This window comes from Papilio xuthus, unplaced genomic scaffold (assembly GCF_000836235.2).
Source record: "Papilio xuthus unplaced genomic scaffold, Pxut_1.1 DF827777.1, whole genome shotgun sequence".
In the NCBI taxonomy this organism is placed as follows: Eukaryota; Metazoa; Arthropoda; class Insecta; order Lepidoptera; family Papilionidae; genus Papilio; species Papilio xuthus.
This window is the reverse complement of record NW_013530872.1, coordinates 6,591,627-6,607,721: the sequence shown is the minus strand read 5'-3', so window position 1 is coordinate 6,607,721 and position 16,095 is coordinate 6,591,627. Positions and strand designations below refer to the sequence as shown.

Here is a 16,095-nt window from a genome sequence, read left to right as displayed (position 1 = left end):
AATATGACATAAAACAGTAATGTCAATGTCAAATTGTCAAAGTACATCAAAGAGCACACAAAAAAAGCGATAGCAGCGCCTCTCTAACCAGTTTAGATATCCTTTCTTTGACTATAAGTGGGGTTACGATTAATGTTCAGAGCCAGAAGAGGTACGAACTGTTAGTAACCTGTAACCAGCTCCCAGTACCTCACATTGTTATAGTATAGCTTATATTGTATGCCAAGTTATTGATCCGCAGCTCAATGGTTTAAGTCTTTATGAGCTAATCTTTTGAACCGCTTCAGACCTGATTCACACACCCACAAATACGTCTATAACAGTTCTGTTTTGAAGGGCGTTTATCAAACACGTGTTTGACGTGTTCAAAATTCATCCAATTAGTTCCAAAAACTAATATAATAGAGAAAAGTTTGTAACGATACTTTTGAGGTATACAGATCAGACCCAGTATCAAATAAAACTACCAAAAACCTGTAGCACTTAGAAGTTTCAACTTCTTAATAATTGAAGCTTTGTCATTTAAAAAACTTATTCGATTCGTGAGAACGGTGCTCGATAAACGAGGTGCGATGCTGAGATTCCTTATCTTCATAATGAATGCGACGATGGTTGACTTAGGATCCGCTAACACAGACCGGGGCGGAGCAGATTTCTTACAGCTTTTACCTTTGTAAACAGACCCTTAGGTTTAAGCGACTCTAGCTTAGGGCTAGGAAGAAAAGTAGGGACAAGGTGTAGGACTGGGTATTAGGATGATTATTTTCTTCAATATCGTATATTGAAAAAATAAAAAATGCACACAAAATCATTGCAACAACATTTATTTTGTATGTACACTTAATTTTCGCAGCTTTGTATAATGTACAAATAATAAATGCACAACTTCAGCATTGTAAAACTCTTAAATCAATATAACTCGCAAGCACAAAGTGTTGCAATTCAACGAAACTTTCCATCGTTACAATAAAGTTAGTGTATATTAGGAATTGGTCCCACTTTTACTTTAGTGCGCTCAATGGTCACAAGAAATAATTCTTACCATTGAGTCGTTTTATTTTAGGTTAAAAAAGCAGTTGAAGCAGTAATTCGTCATAATTTGGAAAAGTACAGTTCGTGTTAATTATTTCCAGAATATTTATCCATTAACAATATTTTTACACGGACTTGAAAGTACAAATCGCGCTAAAAATATTGTTACGGCAATCGATGGCTACTGTTTTAGATGTCTGTTACTTCAGACCAACTGCAATTTACATGTTAGTTATTAGGACATTATTGACATGTATTGTGTGTTGCCATTGTAAATAATAAAAAATAGTGTCTATTGTTTCAATATGAATTTTGTAAAAATAAACTTTATTCAATTGTTTATTTTGAGTTTTATACGACCCTTAGTTTTGCAATTACGTGTTAATTAACATTATATAGGTTAATGTGGGATCATATTTTAATGATAGATAATAATTTTCAATGTCAAAAAACTTATGCTGAGATTATGTAAAAAAATAGCACAGATTATAAAGCGTATCCTTTACATAACATCAACATACAGTTTTATGGTTTCTTTGTATACAAAGTACGGTACTCACAAAACATCATTCAGTTGTGCAATAACGATGTGTACAAATTACAAATAATTATGCATGTTGGTGACTAAATGACAAGTATTTTAGTCGTTAAGTTGAGGACTAGAATAACTTTGAAACGAGTCAGTATCACTAAACACTAACCGTTGGTTGATGAGACCAAAATCTCTGTAAAAAACATATCGTCATCCTTGTCATCGTCGTTGATAAAACAGGGATAACAATATGTTTTAAACAAGGATTTTGGTCTTAGAAACCTACAGTAAATACATCTATATAGTCAAGTACAACGTGATACAGCCAAACAGAGAATATATAGGTGTAAGTGCATAAGTGTGTAATGTACAAATATTTTAGTCATTGTTTAAATTTCGAATTCACTCGTCAGATCAGTCATTTATATTAGTGTTGCCAATATACAAAAAATATATAATTTTAAACACCGAATTTGAAAGAAAGCTATTTTTTGAATAAGTTAATAACGATAAAATACAGTAGGTAAGAAGCCCGTAAAGGTAAACTCTGCTTTGTAAAATATAAATAAATTAAATGAGCAATAACAAAACTGAATTAATATGAATACTCTAGGCGGCTGCCGTGTTTACATTAGTTTACGTAGCTTTTCTATGAATGGCACAATACTAAACAATGTTTATAAATATACAATAAAATACCGAACAAACAATTCTATTGGTTTCATTTTATTATTTGTAAATATTTATAAATTATTGCTCAATTACCTATACCCCTATATGCTCACCGTTACTATTCCACTGAAATATGGAAGTTTTACATTACTTTCAGCTTTGATTAAAAACTATTTAGTATATACAGTAAAAATTATTAATTAAGTAACTAATTATAACATTTTAATATCACATAAGTACGCATCGCTCTTAAGTTTGACAGCCTACATAAATTAAAAAAAAATAACAGTTTCATGTGTGGATATGCCAGACGTACGAAAAAAATAATACCGCAATATTTCAACAATGGATATGTCCGCATTCGAGACTCAGGGAACGCTCGATGATTATTTACAAGTCTCATCACATGAAACGCAGTCGATTTAAAGTACTAGCACACGTGATTGCCATCGGGCCTGGCTTTCATCTGATGGCGTGGGTCGGCCTGTATGGAGGCGGTGGTGTTTTGGGTACTTGGGTCTGTGTGTGGCTGTGAGGGAGGTGTACGGGGGCGGGGACGTCGTCCAGCTGTCCGGGTATTACAGGCACGTCCGCGGCGGTGGAAGGTTCCAGACGCGCGCTGCTCGTGGCGGGCAGCAGACGTGCGGGGTTCAGTTTGATGGCGTCGTCGTATGTGGGCGGCGCGCCCGCCACAGTCTCGTAGTCTGGTGGCTTCTGCTGCATTGTCTCCTCGTCCGGCATCGATATCACGTGGATGGGATCGTCAATCTGGAATATCACAAAATTTTATGTTTACTAACAAAATATCTGAATTGTTAGGAAGGGTCTTTGTCTTTTCCTTTACCATCCTCAGAGGTTTTAAAAGAGTGAATTTCATTTGTCGTCACATATCTTTGTATTTTCTAAGAAATTTAGAGAATAGACAATATTCATTTGTACTGATGTTTCGTCAGTGGAAGCCCAGGGTAAATTAATTGAAACATCTACCTGGGATCCCTCTCCGACTAACGAAGGTTGAAATAAACACAATGGTACTTAATAATGGTTCAAATATTGCAAATCCCTTTCACTTTTTGTTCTTTGTCATTTACTCTCGGATCCGTTATTGCAATTTGTATGATTCAGAACAAAGACGTAAAAAGGTCAAAAGAAAGATCAAAATTAAAGATAATCTTTAGTCATATTATTTTCCTTGGGTTTTACAATTATATTTTAAATTAGAGCAACAAACTCACGTTTAAGACACGAAAGAAAGTGTAACAGCATTACGATTACTAAGCAGATTTTTGTCACCGGTTTTATTTTACAGATTATTTCACTTGAAGTAGTACCGTTTTGCCACCTACTTTTTTAATTTTTACCTCATACTGAAGTTAAAAAGTTTGTTAATATAAACTCTAAAACAACACACCTTTGCCATTGCTTTTGCCTTTTGCATAGTAAAAAAAGTTTTGTCGTAGTGTAGTACCCATAACTAGTATTAAAAAATCATGTCATGGGTTTTATTTTTAAAGTGGTATTATCGTGAAATATTTTACCTATCATTTTCTATGGACATGTATTTTATTTGGACATTTCGAAGCCACAGTGATCGATTACTACAGCTCTAAGATCAGATAAGTACTATGTTTATATTGATTAGGCCAACGTGGTTGACTATGGCCTAGTCACCTCTTTCTTAAGGATGTCACAGAGTCCCTCGGTGGGGATGAACAGTGAGCTGATGATGGATTTTGTATTTCTGCAGTTCACGCAGCGGTGAGCTAACGCGGACAAAATAAACATTACTAAAAATGACTCCGTAATTGACAGACTGATAGCCGTGTGAAATTTTTATTCATACTGAAAAGCGCTCGCTTTTGTGGCTCACTCTATTCCTCACCTCACTTCGCAGACTGCAAGGAAACAAGAGGAAAGAACCCCAAAATTTTTTATCTGACTGCCATATACAATTTTACAGATTCACCGAGCTTGTGGTAATCCGCAGAAGGTGCTTATAACTTCGTTTAAGTGTAACTAAGCTAGTATTGGGATTCTCGACTCGGATCGTAACTCCTTTATTATTGCTAGGTTGGGCATAACAATACTGCCCTGAAACCTGAGGTTTGTTTAAATTACCCAATACTGAGGTTTGTTTAAATTACCTGGTGGGTATCAGGCGTTGCGCGGTCGTTGTGTGGTTGCCGTGCGGGCGACTGCAGCCAGCAGCACATGGCGGCGCAGATGAGCAAGGCGCCGGCGACGATGCACGCGACGCCCACGTAACGCACTGGTTCCGCGTAGTCTTCTGCCAGGCCCAGCCAGTTGATGAGCGCGCCCGCGCATAGCAGTACCATTCCGTACCGATACGGCCGCTGAGACTGTCTGCCTTCGTCCAGAGACATCCCTGCACAAACCATAAAAAAACATTAATATAATTTATGGTTTATCAAAGAAGAGTTAAGGAACTTTTTCGTGCAATTCAAATATACTAGGCACACTGAATTCGGCAGCGTATTTTATTATAAAGTTAGTTTTTCAAGGAAAGAAAAGTATTTTTTTTGACGTCACAAATTACGATGTTCGTAAAAAGGGTGGGACTAACAATTTATTAATGACGCGAGATAAGTTTAACAGTTGATATCTAGTTAAAAGTGTCATCGCCCCTAAGCATAATGACTGTAAAAAATAACGTCATTAAGGTAATAAATGAATAGAAAAAGTAAATGTAAATAGCCCAGTAAACTACATAACGATGTTCAAATCGGACACGCGGAAACTGTCGGTCATTCGGCGCACTGGGGCAATGGCGTCGTAACGGGACTCACTATTCAGAAACCGGTAAATTTTAAAATGAAAGTTGGGAAAGTTCACAATTCAATGAAAATTGACTTATTACGTACCCGAGTACGTTTTGCGAGCACCGTGAGAGTACTGGCGACTAGAAGGAAATAGTTTTAAATATTTTGGATGGATTAATGAGGAAAGGTTGTCATTAGGTGTGTGCATCAGGACTCGTTCAATCGAGGCCGGGCAGAGACAATAGAGTCTTGAGAGATGTGGGTCAAGTTCGAAACGTACGCCGCTTAGTCACGCACTGGCAACTTCCATAAAAATTACATTCTAATTACAATCAGTCAATTGTTCTAGAATTAAAAACAAAATATCGATATAACATGTTACAATGTAAAAAACTATAAGATTTAAAGATACATTAACACATTGGTTATGTTTTCATTTTTTGTTAATTCAATAGGGTTAAAGATTAAAGGTTTTGAAGAGAAGAAGAGATGGAGTGCTCCTTTTCCTCAATACCATTCTCTTGAATTCTAATATTTAGCCCTGGTAATATATTGAAATTCGTCTGGTCTGTATTAGGTAATCTTATAAATTGAGAAATGTGTATAACTTACAAGATCTGTCTCTATATGTAGCATCTAATAATATTGGATACATCGGCCACACCATCATTAGTCTTTTCAAACACTTCTAGAAGCTTCGATGCAAAAAAACCTTCCACAACGTACGATATTTTCGTCACTGCTATTGAACACTTGTGCAAACTATTTACGTTTTATTCTTATGTAAATATGCGGGTGTCTATGCAATCTCACGTCAATACAGTGAAACGACAAAGAAAAACAAAGGAGATGATAAATCTTATCCGTTAAGATAAACTCTAGAATGTACAAAACGATAACGGAATAAACTATATTTAAAAAAGAAAACATTGGAAAAATCTTGACATTGACACAGACGTCTTTCGAGAATGTATGTTAATCACATTTTGATACTTTGAATGCTTCTATTAAAATAAAAACGTGTTTATTAGAGGGTACTTTGAGATTGAATGCTTGAAAAGGTTTTCGTGTGAGAAATGAAGTTCGTTGACATTAGTTACCCTTTGCCTCGGTGTTAAGAACCTCTGATTTTAATATTTAGAAAGTTTAATTCTTATCTTCAACAGACGATATCATGATTGATGATTTATGATTTAAAAAAAAAACATGTCAGCACACGAGAACATAAATTGGTGTTTTACAATACAAACAAGGGTAAACTAATGAATTATATATTTTTTCTTGGTTGCCTCTCCATTACGGTGCCATAGACAAGCTTGTAAGGGATCTTAATTTATTGACGGACAGGGATATCTTAAAATTTCTTTTCAGTCTCTTATAATGAAAAAAGGTATTGTCTTATTTTTTGTTTATTAAATAATTAGCTGTCGTCCGCAACTCTGTCTGTGTGGATTAAAAGCTTAATTAGTAGTAGCCTTCTGTATGTGTTCATCCAGGCTACATCTATGTTCTACATCAATGCCAAATTTCAGCGACATCCTTCAAACAAACATCAATCCATCCGTCCAAACATTCGCATTTGTAATATTAGTAAGAGGTGCAAAAGCAAAGTATGGTTTATAAAGTTTTTTTTTTTTTGTGTTTATATGGTAGCTAAATTTCTTTGGATCAGAGTGGATGGTATGAATGTATCTGGCCGTCATTTTATCGCTACTGTTCTGGTCTACGTTTATTATAAGAGAAACCTAGACGACAATAATCAGGTGAGGCGCAGTTGTCCAGTTGTAAGCAGTACATTGCGCAGTTCGGTATCGCCCACGCCCCTGCTACGGCTTCCCGGCCGGCCTTACTTACTCGTTAACGCGATGTATTCGGTAACAAGATTAAATCCCCCTATGGGTTACATTGTTTACCATTCCACATACCAATGTCTGACGTATATTGTAATTCGATAGCTACGAGCTCAACCTAGCTTTGAATCGTAATTCCAAAAACGAACAACGCCCTCTAGCGGGTTTTGAGCCATGTTATTCCATGAAGGGTCCAACCAAGAGAATGTAACGTCGTAACATCATATTAAAGCGTAATTTTCGTAGGTTGATCAATAGAAATTTTCTTATCAAATCTGTTTTGAAACACAAAAAAAAACTTTTTTGTTTACGGAAATTATAATATGAATAGCCATTGTTTAAATAATTACTTATTTATACATAATTTACTTATTTGTATATTTTATCTACGTTCCTTTATTAAAGCTGCGTATAAAATATTATCAATACGTTAAAATAATATACGTATATTGGATGCATTGACAATAAAATGCTTTCAATGTCACGTGTTGCTTGCTCTGCGATAGGACAATCCACTTGAACAAATGTTTGCCGTTTCATAATACTTGATAAAATAAAATTAATTATTCAAGTGCATAGACAACATGATAACTAGCTGTTAGAATTTTAACGAATGAATTAATTTGAATGGAAATTAAAATATCTTGTTGCTGGGCCATCTTTTTCTCACAGATGTACGCAATTTTATGACGTTTTTTTTATATTAGAATAAAAAATATTACACCATAGCTTTATTGGAACAGATAAAATATTGATTTACCCCTTAATAGTATTAATCTTACTAATATTATAAATGGGAATGTTTAGATGGATGGATGTTTGTTTGAACGTATCTCCAGAACTGCTGAACGGATCTCGATCAAATTTGGCATACATATAGAAAATAGTTATACTCATGTTTTAATAATTCTGTGCGGACGGAGTCACGGGCGACAGCTAGTACTTAAATTACCGGGACTAGGACACTTTGTAATCATGTAAATCGAATTTTAGTCAGATATCCTTGTCGGTATTTACTAATAGTTTAATATTTCGGATGACACTACAGACATAGACGGTCAAGGTGTAAAAAACAATTCATTAAACGTATCGATATAATGTTAGGTATAGCATTAGTTTTATTGAACGATGTCGACGTGGCCGTAGCTTCATTACCAATCGATTGATTTCCCAAGGACGAAAATAAACTGCTCATTTGTGTGTTAAATATCATTAACTGCGCGAAGGAAAAGTATTAATTATCATTAACTTTTCAATACGTTAAATAATATAAAGAAAGCACTCTTATAAAAATGGTTATAAGTTCGTTGTTCTACTGTTTAAATTTCGTAGTATCATGAAGTTTTTATGAAAGAGATTAGCAGACAAAGTCGCTTTTTGGTTATTAAAATCGCTACAGTTTTTTTCATCTACTGGAAAATTTTGTTAATATTACAATTTTTAAACAGCTTACAGAAGTAATTATAAATGTTAATTTATTTAACTTTTGCTGCTTAAAAATTTTAATATTTGTGTATTTTTAATAACAACTTAATCGTACAAGTTTTTGTAGAGTTTTAAAAATGCTTGGTAACAAAGTATTATGTTTAAAATTCAAAGAATACGCCAATCTGGATTGTACTATGACTTTAATGGTCTAGTGTTAGCTGGATTAGCTAATAGAATTATAGATACATTAACAGAATTACTGGCAGCCTTGAATTCAAATAAAAATAAAACGTAGTCTATGTGTATTTATAGACGTGGCAAATAATGTCATTTGACATAATCCTATCCGTAATTTTAATCCTTAATTTGAACTACACGATACACCAAGAAACTAGAAATATAAGGAACTTCCACGCTTTTAAAAATTAAAACCGTTGTTGTAAATTAAAAAAAGGCGTGCTAGATAGCGTTTTAACGAAAAAACAATCTTATTGTAATGGTGTTATGTAATAAAATCTTTTAAAAATAATAGACAAAGCATTTAATCGTATTGTTTTGTAGTTGTTGCTGGCTGATGTCTTTTATCCTCCTTTGATTAAAAAAAAATCATATTACGTAACAAACAATACATACGTCCGTGACTCAGTTTTTAAAATTATATAATTCTTATATGTTACGCAAAAAACTACAAATTGATCCGTAACAGACCATAACCGACTCAATGTCCCTCAAAATCGTATTTTTAAGTACATTTAAATATGCATTAGTTCTTCACACTGGCTCCGTGTACAGTTCAACCATTCTGTTTGATACGGGTTCTAAATTTGAACAATAGAATTGTAGCAATTAGTGGGGATAGGTCTTATATGGTCGTTATTAGATGCGCCAGTGGTGTCCTACCGGAAGATGTACCGGTTGCTTGGAACTCCACCATGACTATCTCGAATCGTCCGAAGAAAAGAGTTATATGAGTTATATGTACTTTTATGAGTTCTCCTAAGAGATATAACTGTTTGAAATTGAATAGGGATGGGTCGATTTTTTTTATAATGATGAAAGTATAAAAGGTATTTGCAAAAAAGTGTTTAGTTTGGAGATGAGAATTAGAAAAAAGTTAATTGACTCTTATACACTAAAATATCATCTTACTATATAACATTGGGCTTCTAGGCTACAGAGGAGAGAAGGTCACAATACAGAAAAATGATACGCGATATTTATTTACAGAAGAATAAACTGATATAAAAAAGGCTAAACACTCACGTATATTCGTCCGGTGGCGGCACCGACTAGTTTCGAGCCCATCGGGGCCCCTTCATCAGGATGAATGGTACTGGAATTATTTCGCGGACGCTATACGACGGACGAATATACGTGAGTATTTATGTCTCACGAAAGTTTGAATAATTTACAGAAGAATAGTTCTCATTTCTCCGTATCCAATAATTGGATGGATAAAAAGAACGAACTCTTCGTATTCAAGTTAAGTTGACTTAGAACAACGATTCATTCCATATTGATTGAAATTATTTGGCCTTATATTCCGGAAACAATAAGTTATTCGCAAAAGAACCTTCGCAATATCCATTGAGTATTCTTGTCGACAACTGTCAGAATTATAGAAAATGAAGGTTCTTATATTCTAAGGTTAACCAAAATGTATTAATTAACATCCATTATTGATATCATCGAAAAAGTTAAAAATGTGTATAGTATAGGAAGAGAGTAGCGCCAGTGATCGAGAAATTGAAGAGTAAAAGATTAGCGTGGTTTGGAAATGTTATGCGGAGGGATGATGATGACATAAGCAAAAAAGGGTCTTGACAGACGGACGGATAGGCAACAAAGTGATCCTATAAGGGTTCCGCTTTTTTCCTATGAGGCACGGAACCCTAAAAAGTAATAAGATTGAATGTGGATGGCTACAAAGGTAGAGGAAGACCAAGAAAAGTATGGAATGACTGTGTGAAAGAGGATACGTGTAGGAAGGGAGTAGATTCCGATATGATGGCTGATATGATGTATGGAGGAGTAGTACATACTGTGCCGACCCTCAATAGGGATAAGCAGGTTGATGATTGATATCATCGAAAAAAGATAAAAAAGTATATTATATAATATTAATGCATAACCGATATTTTTATACGATTCCTTTCAAAGACAAGGTTACGTGATGATAGAATTTTGTTATTCGGTTTATTTCTACGTTTGTGTAAGACAAATCTTTTGTTACTTATGCGTATGTTGTTGAGTTTGAATTAAAATGATAATGGATGATAATATTGAAAGTTTTCAATATACAAAGTAGTTTATATTTGATACCACTTTTACCGATTAATTGAATTTCGCATAATTTAATTGAGATCATTAGAAAGACTGATTATCTGTCTGTAATGATTGGAAAAATATTTATTATTTAAATTATTTTACACGAACATCGATTATCAACGAAGGTTTTATATTCTTTTCAATTTTTTTTATGTTCCATTTTTTAATCTGCGTAGATTCACTAGAATACATTAAAAAATAAATAAATAATTTAATAGCAACTCAAAACTCATGTAATTTTTTGGATGCTAGCTTGTGTAGCGAAATAAGCATAACTTCCGGTGTGTCGACATTGAAATCAGGACCTAGCAGGAAAAATTGCGAGAAAGTATCGTAACGTTATCGTTAACCCTTACTTCGATGGTGTCCAGTGTGACGAACAACTAATAAACAAATAAATAAGTAAAAAAGTCTGAACTAGTTTAGAGAAAATTACGTAGGTACGACTTTACTAAATAACAGTTATTTTGCTACAAAAAAATTCGTTGTATTATGGGGTTAAAAAAATTATTAATATTAGATTACAGCGCCCCTATCGAGTGTATAATACAATGATAATTCTCACATAAATGTTGTTATATTTGTCGATGATGTTACGAAAATGTATATCGCAAATATTCGTGATAGATACTATGTCTATTTAAATAGTTATAAAAGACGTAAGAGCTAATAATACTATTAATAAACATAAATCTTGGAAAGATATTTAAAGATGACATAACAAATAAAATGTTCTATTTTTAAATAAATACAATGATTAATAAATATTTGTGTAGTTATTTTTTAAATTATCATATGTACGTCAATTTTTAGCACGTTTTAGTTAAGAAGAAAATCACGTATAATTCTGTTAAGTTTATTTGTATGTCTGATTTATTGATAGCCGAGTAACGCGTGTGATTGAAGTGAACTGAAAAATATTTGCATAGTCATTTTTAAAGAATAAATACTGCAAATTATTATTTATTTTGTTATGGTTTTTCCAAGCTGTTAAATACGCAGTTGTACAAAAATGAGATGAATTATAAACACAATAAGGTTTAAATTATACTAATAATAACTCTCGTCTTCTGTAGTGCATATTTAAAATCTGAAATGGTAGGCAGAATTCTAAGATTGCTCGGTACTGATCTGGCACAGTCGCTTCTATAAAAAAAACATCTAGAATTTTATTATGAATACGTTGTCCATTTATGTCATTAGTAAGACTATTTAGCAAAACCGCAACAGTCTCTTGATTTTTTTTTCTAAAAAAGTTGAATAAATTTTGCAACGTTCAAGAGCATTTGATTGACGTCTTATCGACCTTTAGATCCGCGTATACTAAGCATAATAAATATTATAATGCCAGTGTGAATACGCAAGGAAAATTATACTTTGGAAGTAAACTATCCGGTTATTTAAAAGAAATGTAATACGTGCAGACAGTCAAAGAATTAAATTAGCTTCCCACGTAAGTTGACCCTACACAGAGAAGGATTGGCGCTTAAAAACTTGAAACAAATAAATTACCAAAATTGTTTACCAGTAGAATGATCTTTTATAAGGTAAAGACTATGACCATCTTTTTTATTTATCAAAATACTAGAGCGATGTTAGACCTATAATGCTATTTAAATATACAGCAATTCTGTAACTACTATTACAAGCTATATAAATGCGAAATTTTGTATGAATGGATGTTAGCTATATATCAGTGGTTGAAAGATTAAACATTTGAACCACACAGAAGCTACTAAGTTTTTTTTTAAATCAACGCGGACGTAGTTGCAGGCATCAGCTAGTAGTGATTTATATTTGGGGATACAGATAATGTATATATTTTTTTTTCACATTCAAGGTGTTGACCGTTGATAAAGTTCAAGGCTTTATAATAAAGTTGAAGGTATTATCGGTGGCCACGTTCGTTGCTTTCTTCCGTGCTTTATCACTAAGTTTAGTAGTGTTAAGTTGCGTGCTTTTTTCTTCAGAGTTTACGTTAGTGTGTTATCATTATTTTTATGTACTTATTATTTGTTGTATTGTTTATCAAAAAGGACTGTGTTAAGTTAAACAACTTGTTTTTGTAGTATGTTTGGCTCACTGTTGATTTCTGAGAACAAAATCTCTTTATACATATCGTCATCCCTGACAATATCTTTGACAGAGATAATAATTTTTAAACCAAGATTTTCGTCTTGGAAACCCACGATTAGGAGTATATTTTCTCTACAACATATTTTATTCTGACATTTTCGTGAGCGCCATCTATCTGATAATTTAAGTAATAAAACCTACGATGGTCATTTATCGATTTTATATTAATCTATACCAAACAAGTCGTTCTAAATATGTTGAAATTTATCTATCAATTTACATGTATGTGGACAAGTCCGTGACATGAAACGTTATAAATGAATTGGATTGGTAGTTTCCTAAATTAACACCTACCAAGTCGATTTAGATGTGATTGGAGGAGGTTCTACGTATTAAATGAAAGGTCAACGCCCTTGTAGAGGAATAAAACTAAGGGATGACGCATATTAAGCGCAACAAACTTTAAGTGGTCAAAAAGACTAGAACTTGTTCCTACTGTTAGGAAGAAAATCGGAAAATGTGTCAGTGTATTGACGCAACACTAGCCTTACTAAAATGTCGATGTTTATGTCACTATTTGACACTATTCATTCTGACACTGGACTTTGTAACGAAAGCACGTCATTCGCGCCAAAGGAATCTAACTAATAATGTCTAAACCTACTGATTTCACTTTATTTCGTAATATTTTATTATCAATATCATGACGTAACCTTCTAAGAAAAAAGGACGTTTTAGATTTAATGCATACGTTTTATTGTCTTTAGTCGTTGTCACAACTAAATGACATATAATTACAGATTAATGTACGATGAATCATTAACCGTTTGTGTCTGAGACCAAAATCTTTGTATAAAACATATCGCCATCCCTGTTTTTCTGGTCTCAGAAACCCACGGTAAGATTTTTTAAGTAAAAATGTTTAAGGATAAGATAATTCTGAGATATGAAGAGGGGAATTTGAAGATGAATTATGTCATAATACAAGTATGCGATTTGTAGCGGGGTTTTCCTCAAAGCAGATCGAAACCTGTTTTTTATTCTCCATTGATTATATCCTCAGTTTTATAAAAATCCAAAAACCATTTATGGCAAACCCATTTACGTTAGGTTAGTTGACATTGTAATTAATGTTACTAATTATCGACTTTAAAACAGAAAAAGATCTAAAAATCGCACTTAACATATCATTTAAAATCACCTGAATTAAATTAAATATTTAATTGATAACAACGCCATCTATTTTCCTTCTTTCGAATCGAACTTTGCCAGTAAACATTGATAAGCCGTACATTCCCGTTAATAAGAAATTAAATAATCATGAACTCCCTGCCCTCAAAGGTAGGGGGATAACCCTTATCGAGGTTGACATCTCAACTAAAATTTATTAACGTGATAACGTGACAAGTTTAAATTAGCTGATACATAATGTTAACACGAAATTAGAAGAACTCAAGAAGGATAGTGTTATGCTGTATTGCTACAAGAAATTGACACAATTTAAGTTAACGTGGAAAAGTCGTATATAAAGCTGTTTTATTAATATAATAAATAAAATCTTTGATTATAAAAAAGCAATATTAGTAGCCTATATATTCTCCCAGACTATGTTCTATATGTATCCAAATTTAATAGAGATCTGTTCAGCCGTTCTAGAGATACTTTCAAACAAACAATCATCCATCCATCCATCTAAACATTCGCATTTATAATATTAGTAAGAACTAAGATAGTCGAATTTCGCCCATTGGGCGACCATTAGTATGTTGTTATTCTATAATTTCTAGATGTCTAGAACATACGATTGAGTGATATTTATCAATATTTATCTTTCAAAATCAATAAACCGCCACTTAACTACAAGGGGTTGGAAGCTTGTAGTTAAGATAGTAATGTATTTACGATAAATGCTAAACTGATTTTAAGAATTATTTTATGATTACAAAGTCATATTTACACTAGGACCTATTTAATTCGTTACTATTCTGTTTTCAAATAAATAAAAAATATCTAAACTTTCAAGCAAGGTATCTCTTTTTGTTTGTTTATATTACTAACAGTTTTTGCAATTAATGCAATTTAATTAAAAAGCGTCAATAGCCTAATGGTTAAGGGTACGGATTTTCGATCACGAGGTCGGGGGTTCGAATTCCGTCATTCGACTATTGTCGTAAACCATATCTTAGCACAAGCCATGAGCTTAGTTGGAATGGTAAAAGAAATATCAGTAAATTTAATCTACAATCTGATCATATTTTAAATAAAAAAAATAGTTTTAGTTTTTATTTCAATAATAAAATTATAGAAAATCAATAATTTTATTATTAACAAACTTTATGCAGTTTTGTCGCGAGTTAAAGATATAAATACAAGCAAATGTACAACAAATATTCTAGCAATATTCGAAAACATATTTTATAAAAAATTAAATAAAGTGAATAATAACAATGTCAAGTTAAATTACAAACAATAAGTTACCTTTAACTTTATTAGCTGAATCCGATGCAACTGACACAACACAACGAACTTGAAAGCACCAAGCGATACAACGCAATCCCCGATATGATAAGGGTTTAATTATTAAACTGTGACGTCACAAACACTCGGGCTATCGGTTAATTTGAGATAACAATAACGAGTCGTGCGACTTTGGAGCCGTACAGTATACGTATGGCTGGTCGTGTTCGGTTTGTAATTATTTAAAGAGGTGTGCAACTAATGACACACCGGCCGATTTGGTGACGTAAATTGACGTAGACTCCGTTTGCACGTTTATCACTTTCCTTGGATATGTTATTTATGACAATGACAACTGTGTCAAACTGTTTTAATTTGAATTTTGAACACTGTCAATTTTATTGTCATGACAGCTGGGTATAAGATAATTTTATACACGCATTTTTATAATACGTAAATATCTTGCAAGCTCGAAGCTCACCTCGAAAAGCGATTCAGTCGCACTGAATGTGTTAACCACTGGTCGCACTGATTTGGGATGAATTGTAATTTAATTTGAATGTTGTTTTAGAAACCGGCTTTTAGTGCTAGAACTTAACGAGGCGAAAACTACGACCAGACTGGCCGAAAACTAGATGATTCGTGGAATGTGGTGTATAAAAATCGAAGTTATATAAGGTCAATGTTTTTAGCACGCAAGCTTTGGGGACCTCGGAAAGTTTTACTACCTATTTTAAGTTGAGAAACAAATAAGGAATGTTTTTGTTTGGATGTTTTGATAGTGGAAACTAACGCTTGACTATATTCTTTAAGTAAAAAAAAGATATTTAAGCAACATTTTATTATAATACCGGAATGATGTAATCATTACTATTTTAGTGCTATAACAAGATATAGAAAAGCAGTTGATATGTGAGATCTGAATCACGAGGCGGACAAC

At 33.2% G+C, this 16,095-nt stretch overlaps 1 protein-coding gene across 6 annotated transcripts in view; it reads right to left on the bottom strand.

Moving 5' to 3' along the window:
* Positions 1–2,050: 2,050 nt before the first annotated feature.
* LOC106115798 (uncharacterized) overlaps positions 2,051–16,095 on the bottom strand; it is a 53,726-nt gene continuing 39,681 nt past the window's right edge. For 2 of the 6 annotated variants that reach the window (XM_013309347.1, XM_013309346.1), the window contains exons 3-4: positions 4,381–4,622; positions 2,051–3,004 (exon numbers count right to left, since the gene is read on the bottom strand). In XM_013309347.1, coding sequence (XP_013164801.1) covers positions 2,699–3,004; positions 4,381–4,622 — 548 coding nt within the window. In that variant the 3' untranslated portion in view covers positions 2,051–2,698. Of the gene's footprint in view, positions 3,005–4,380; positions 4,623–5,628; positions 5,884–16,095 lie in introns of those variants that run through there. The other 4 variants (XM_013309350.1, XM_013309351.1, XM_013309349.1 and 1 more) reach the window with 3 other exon arrangements.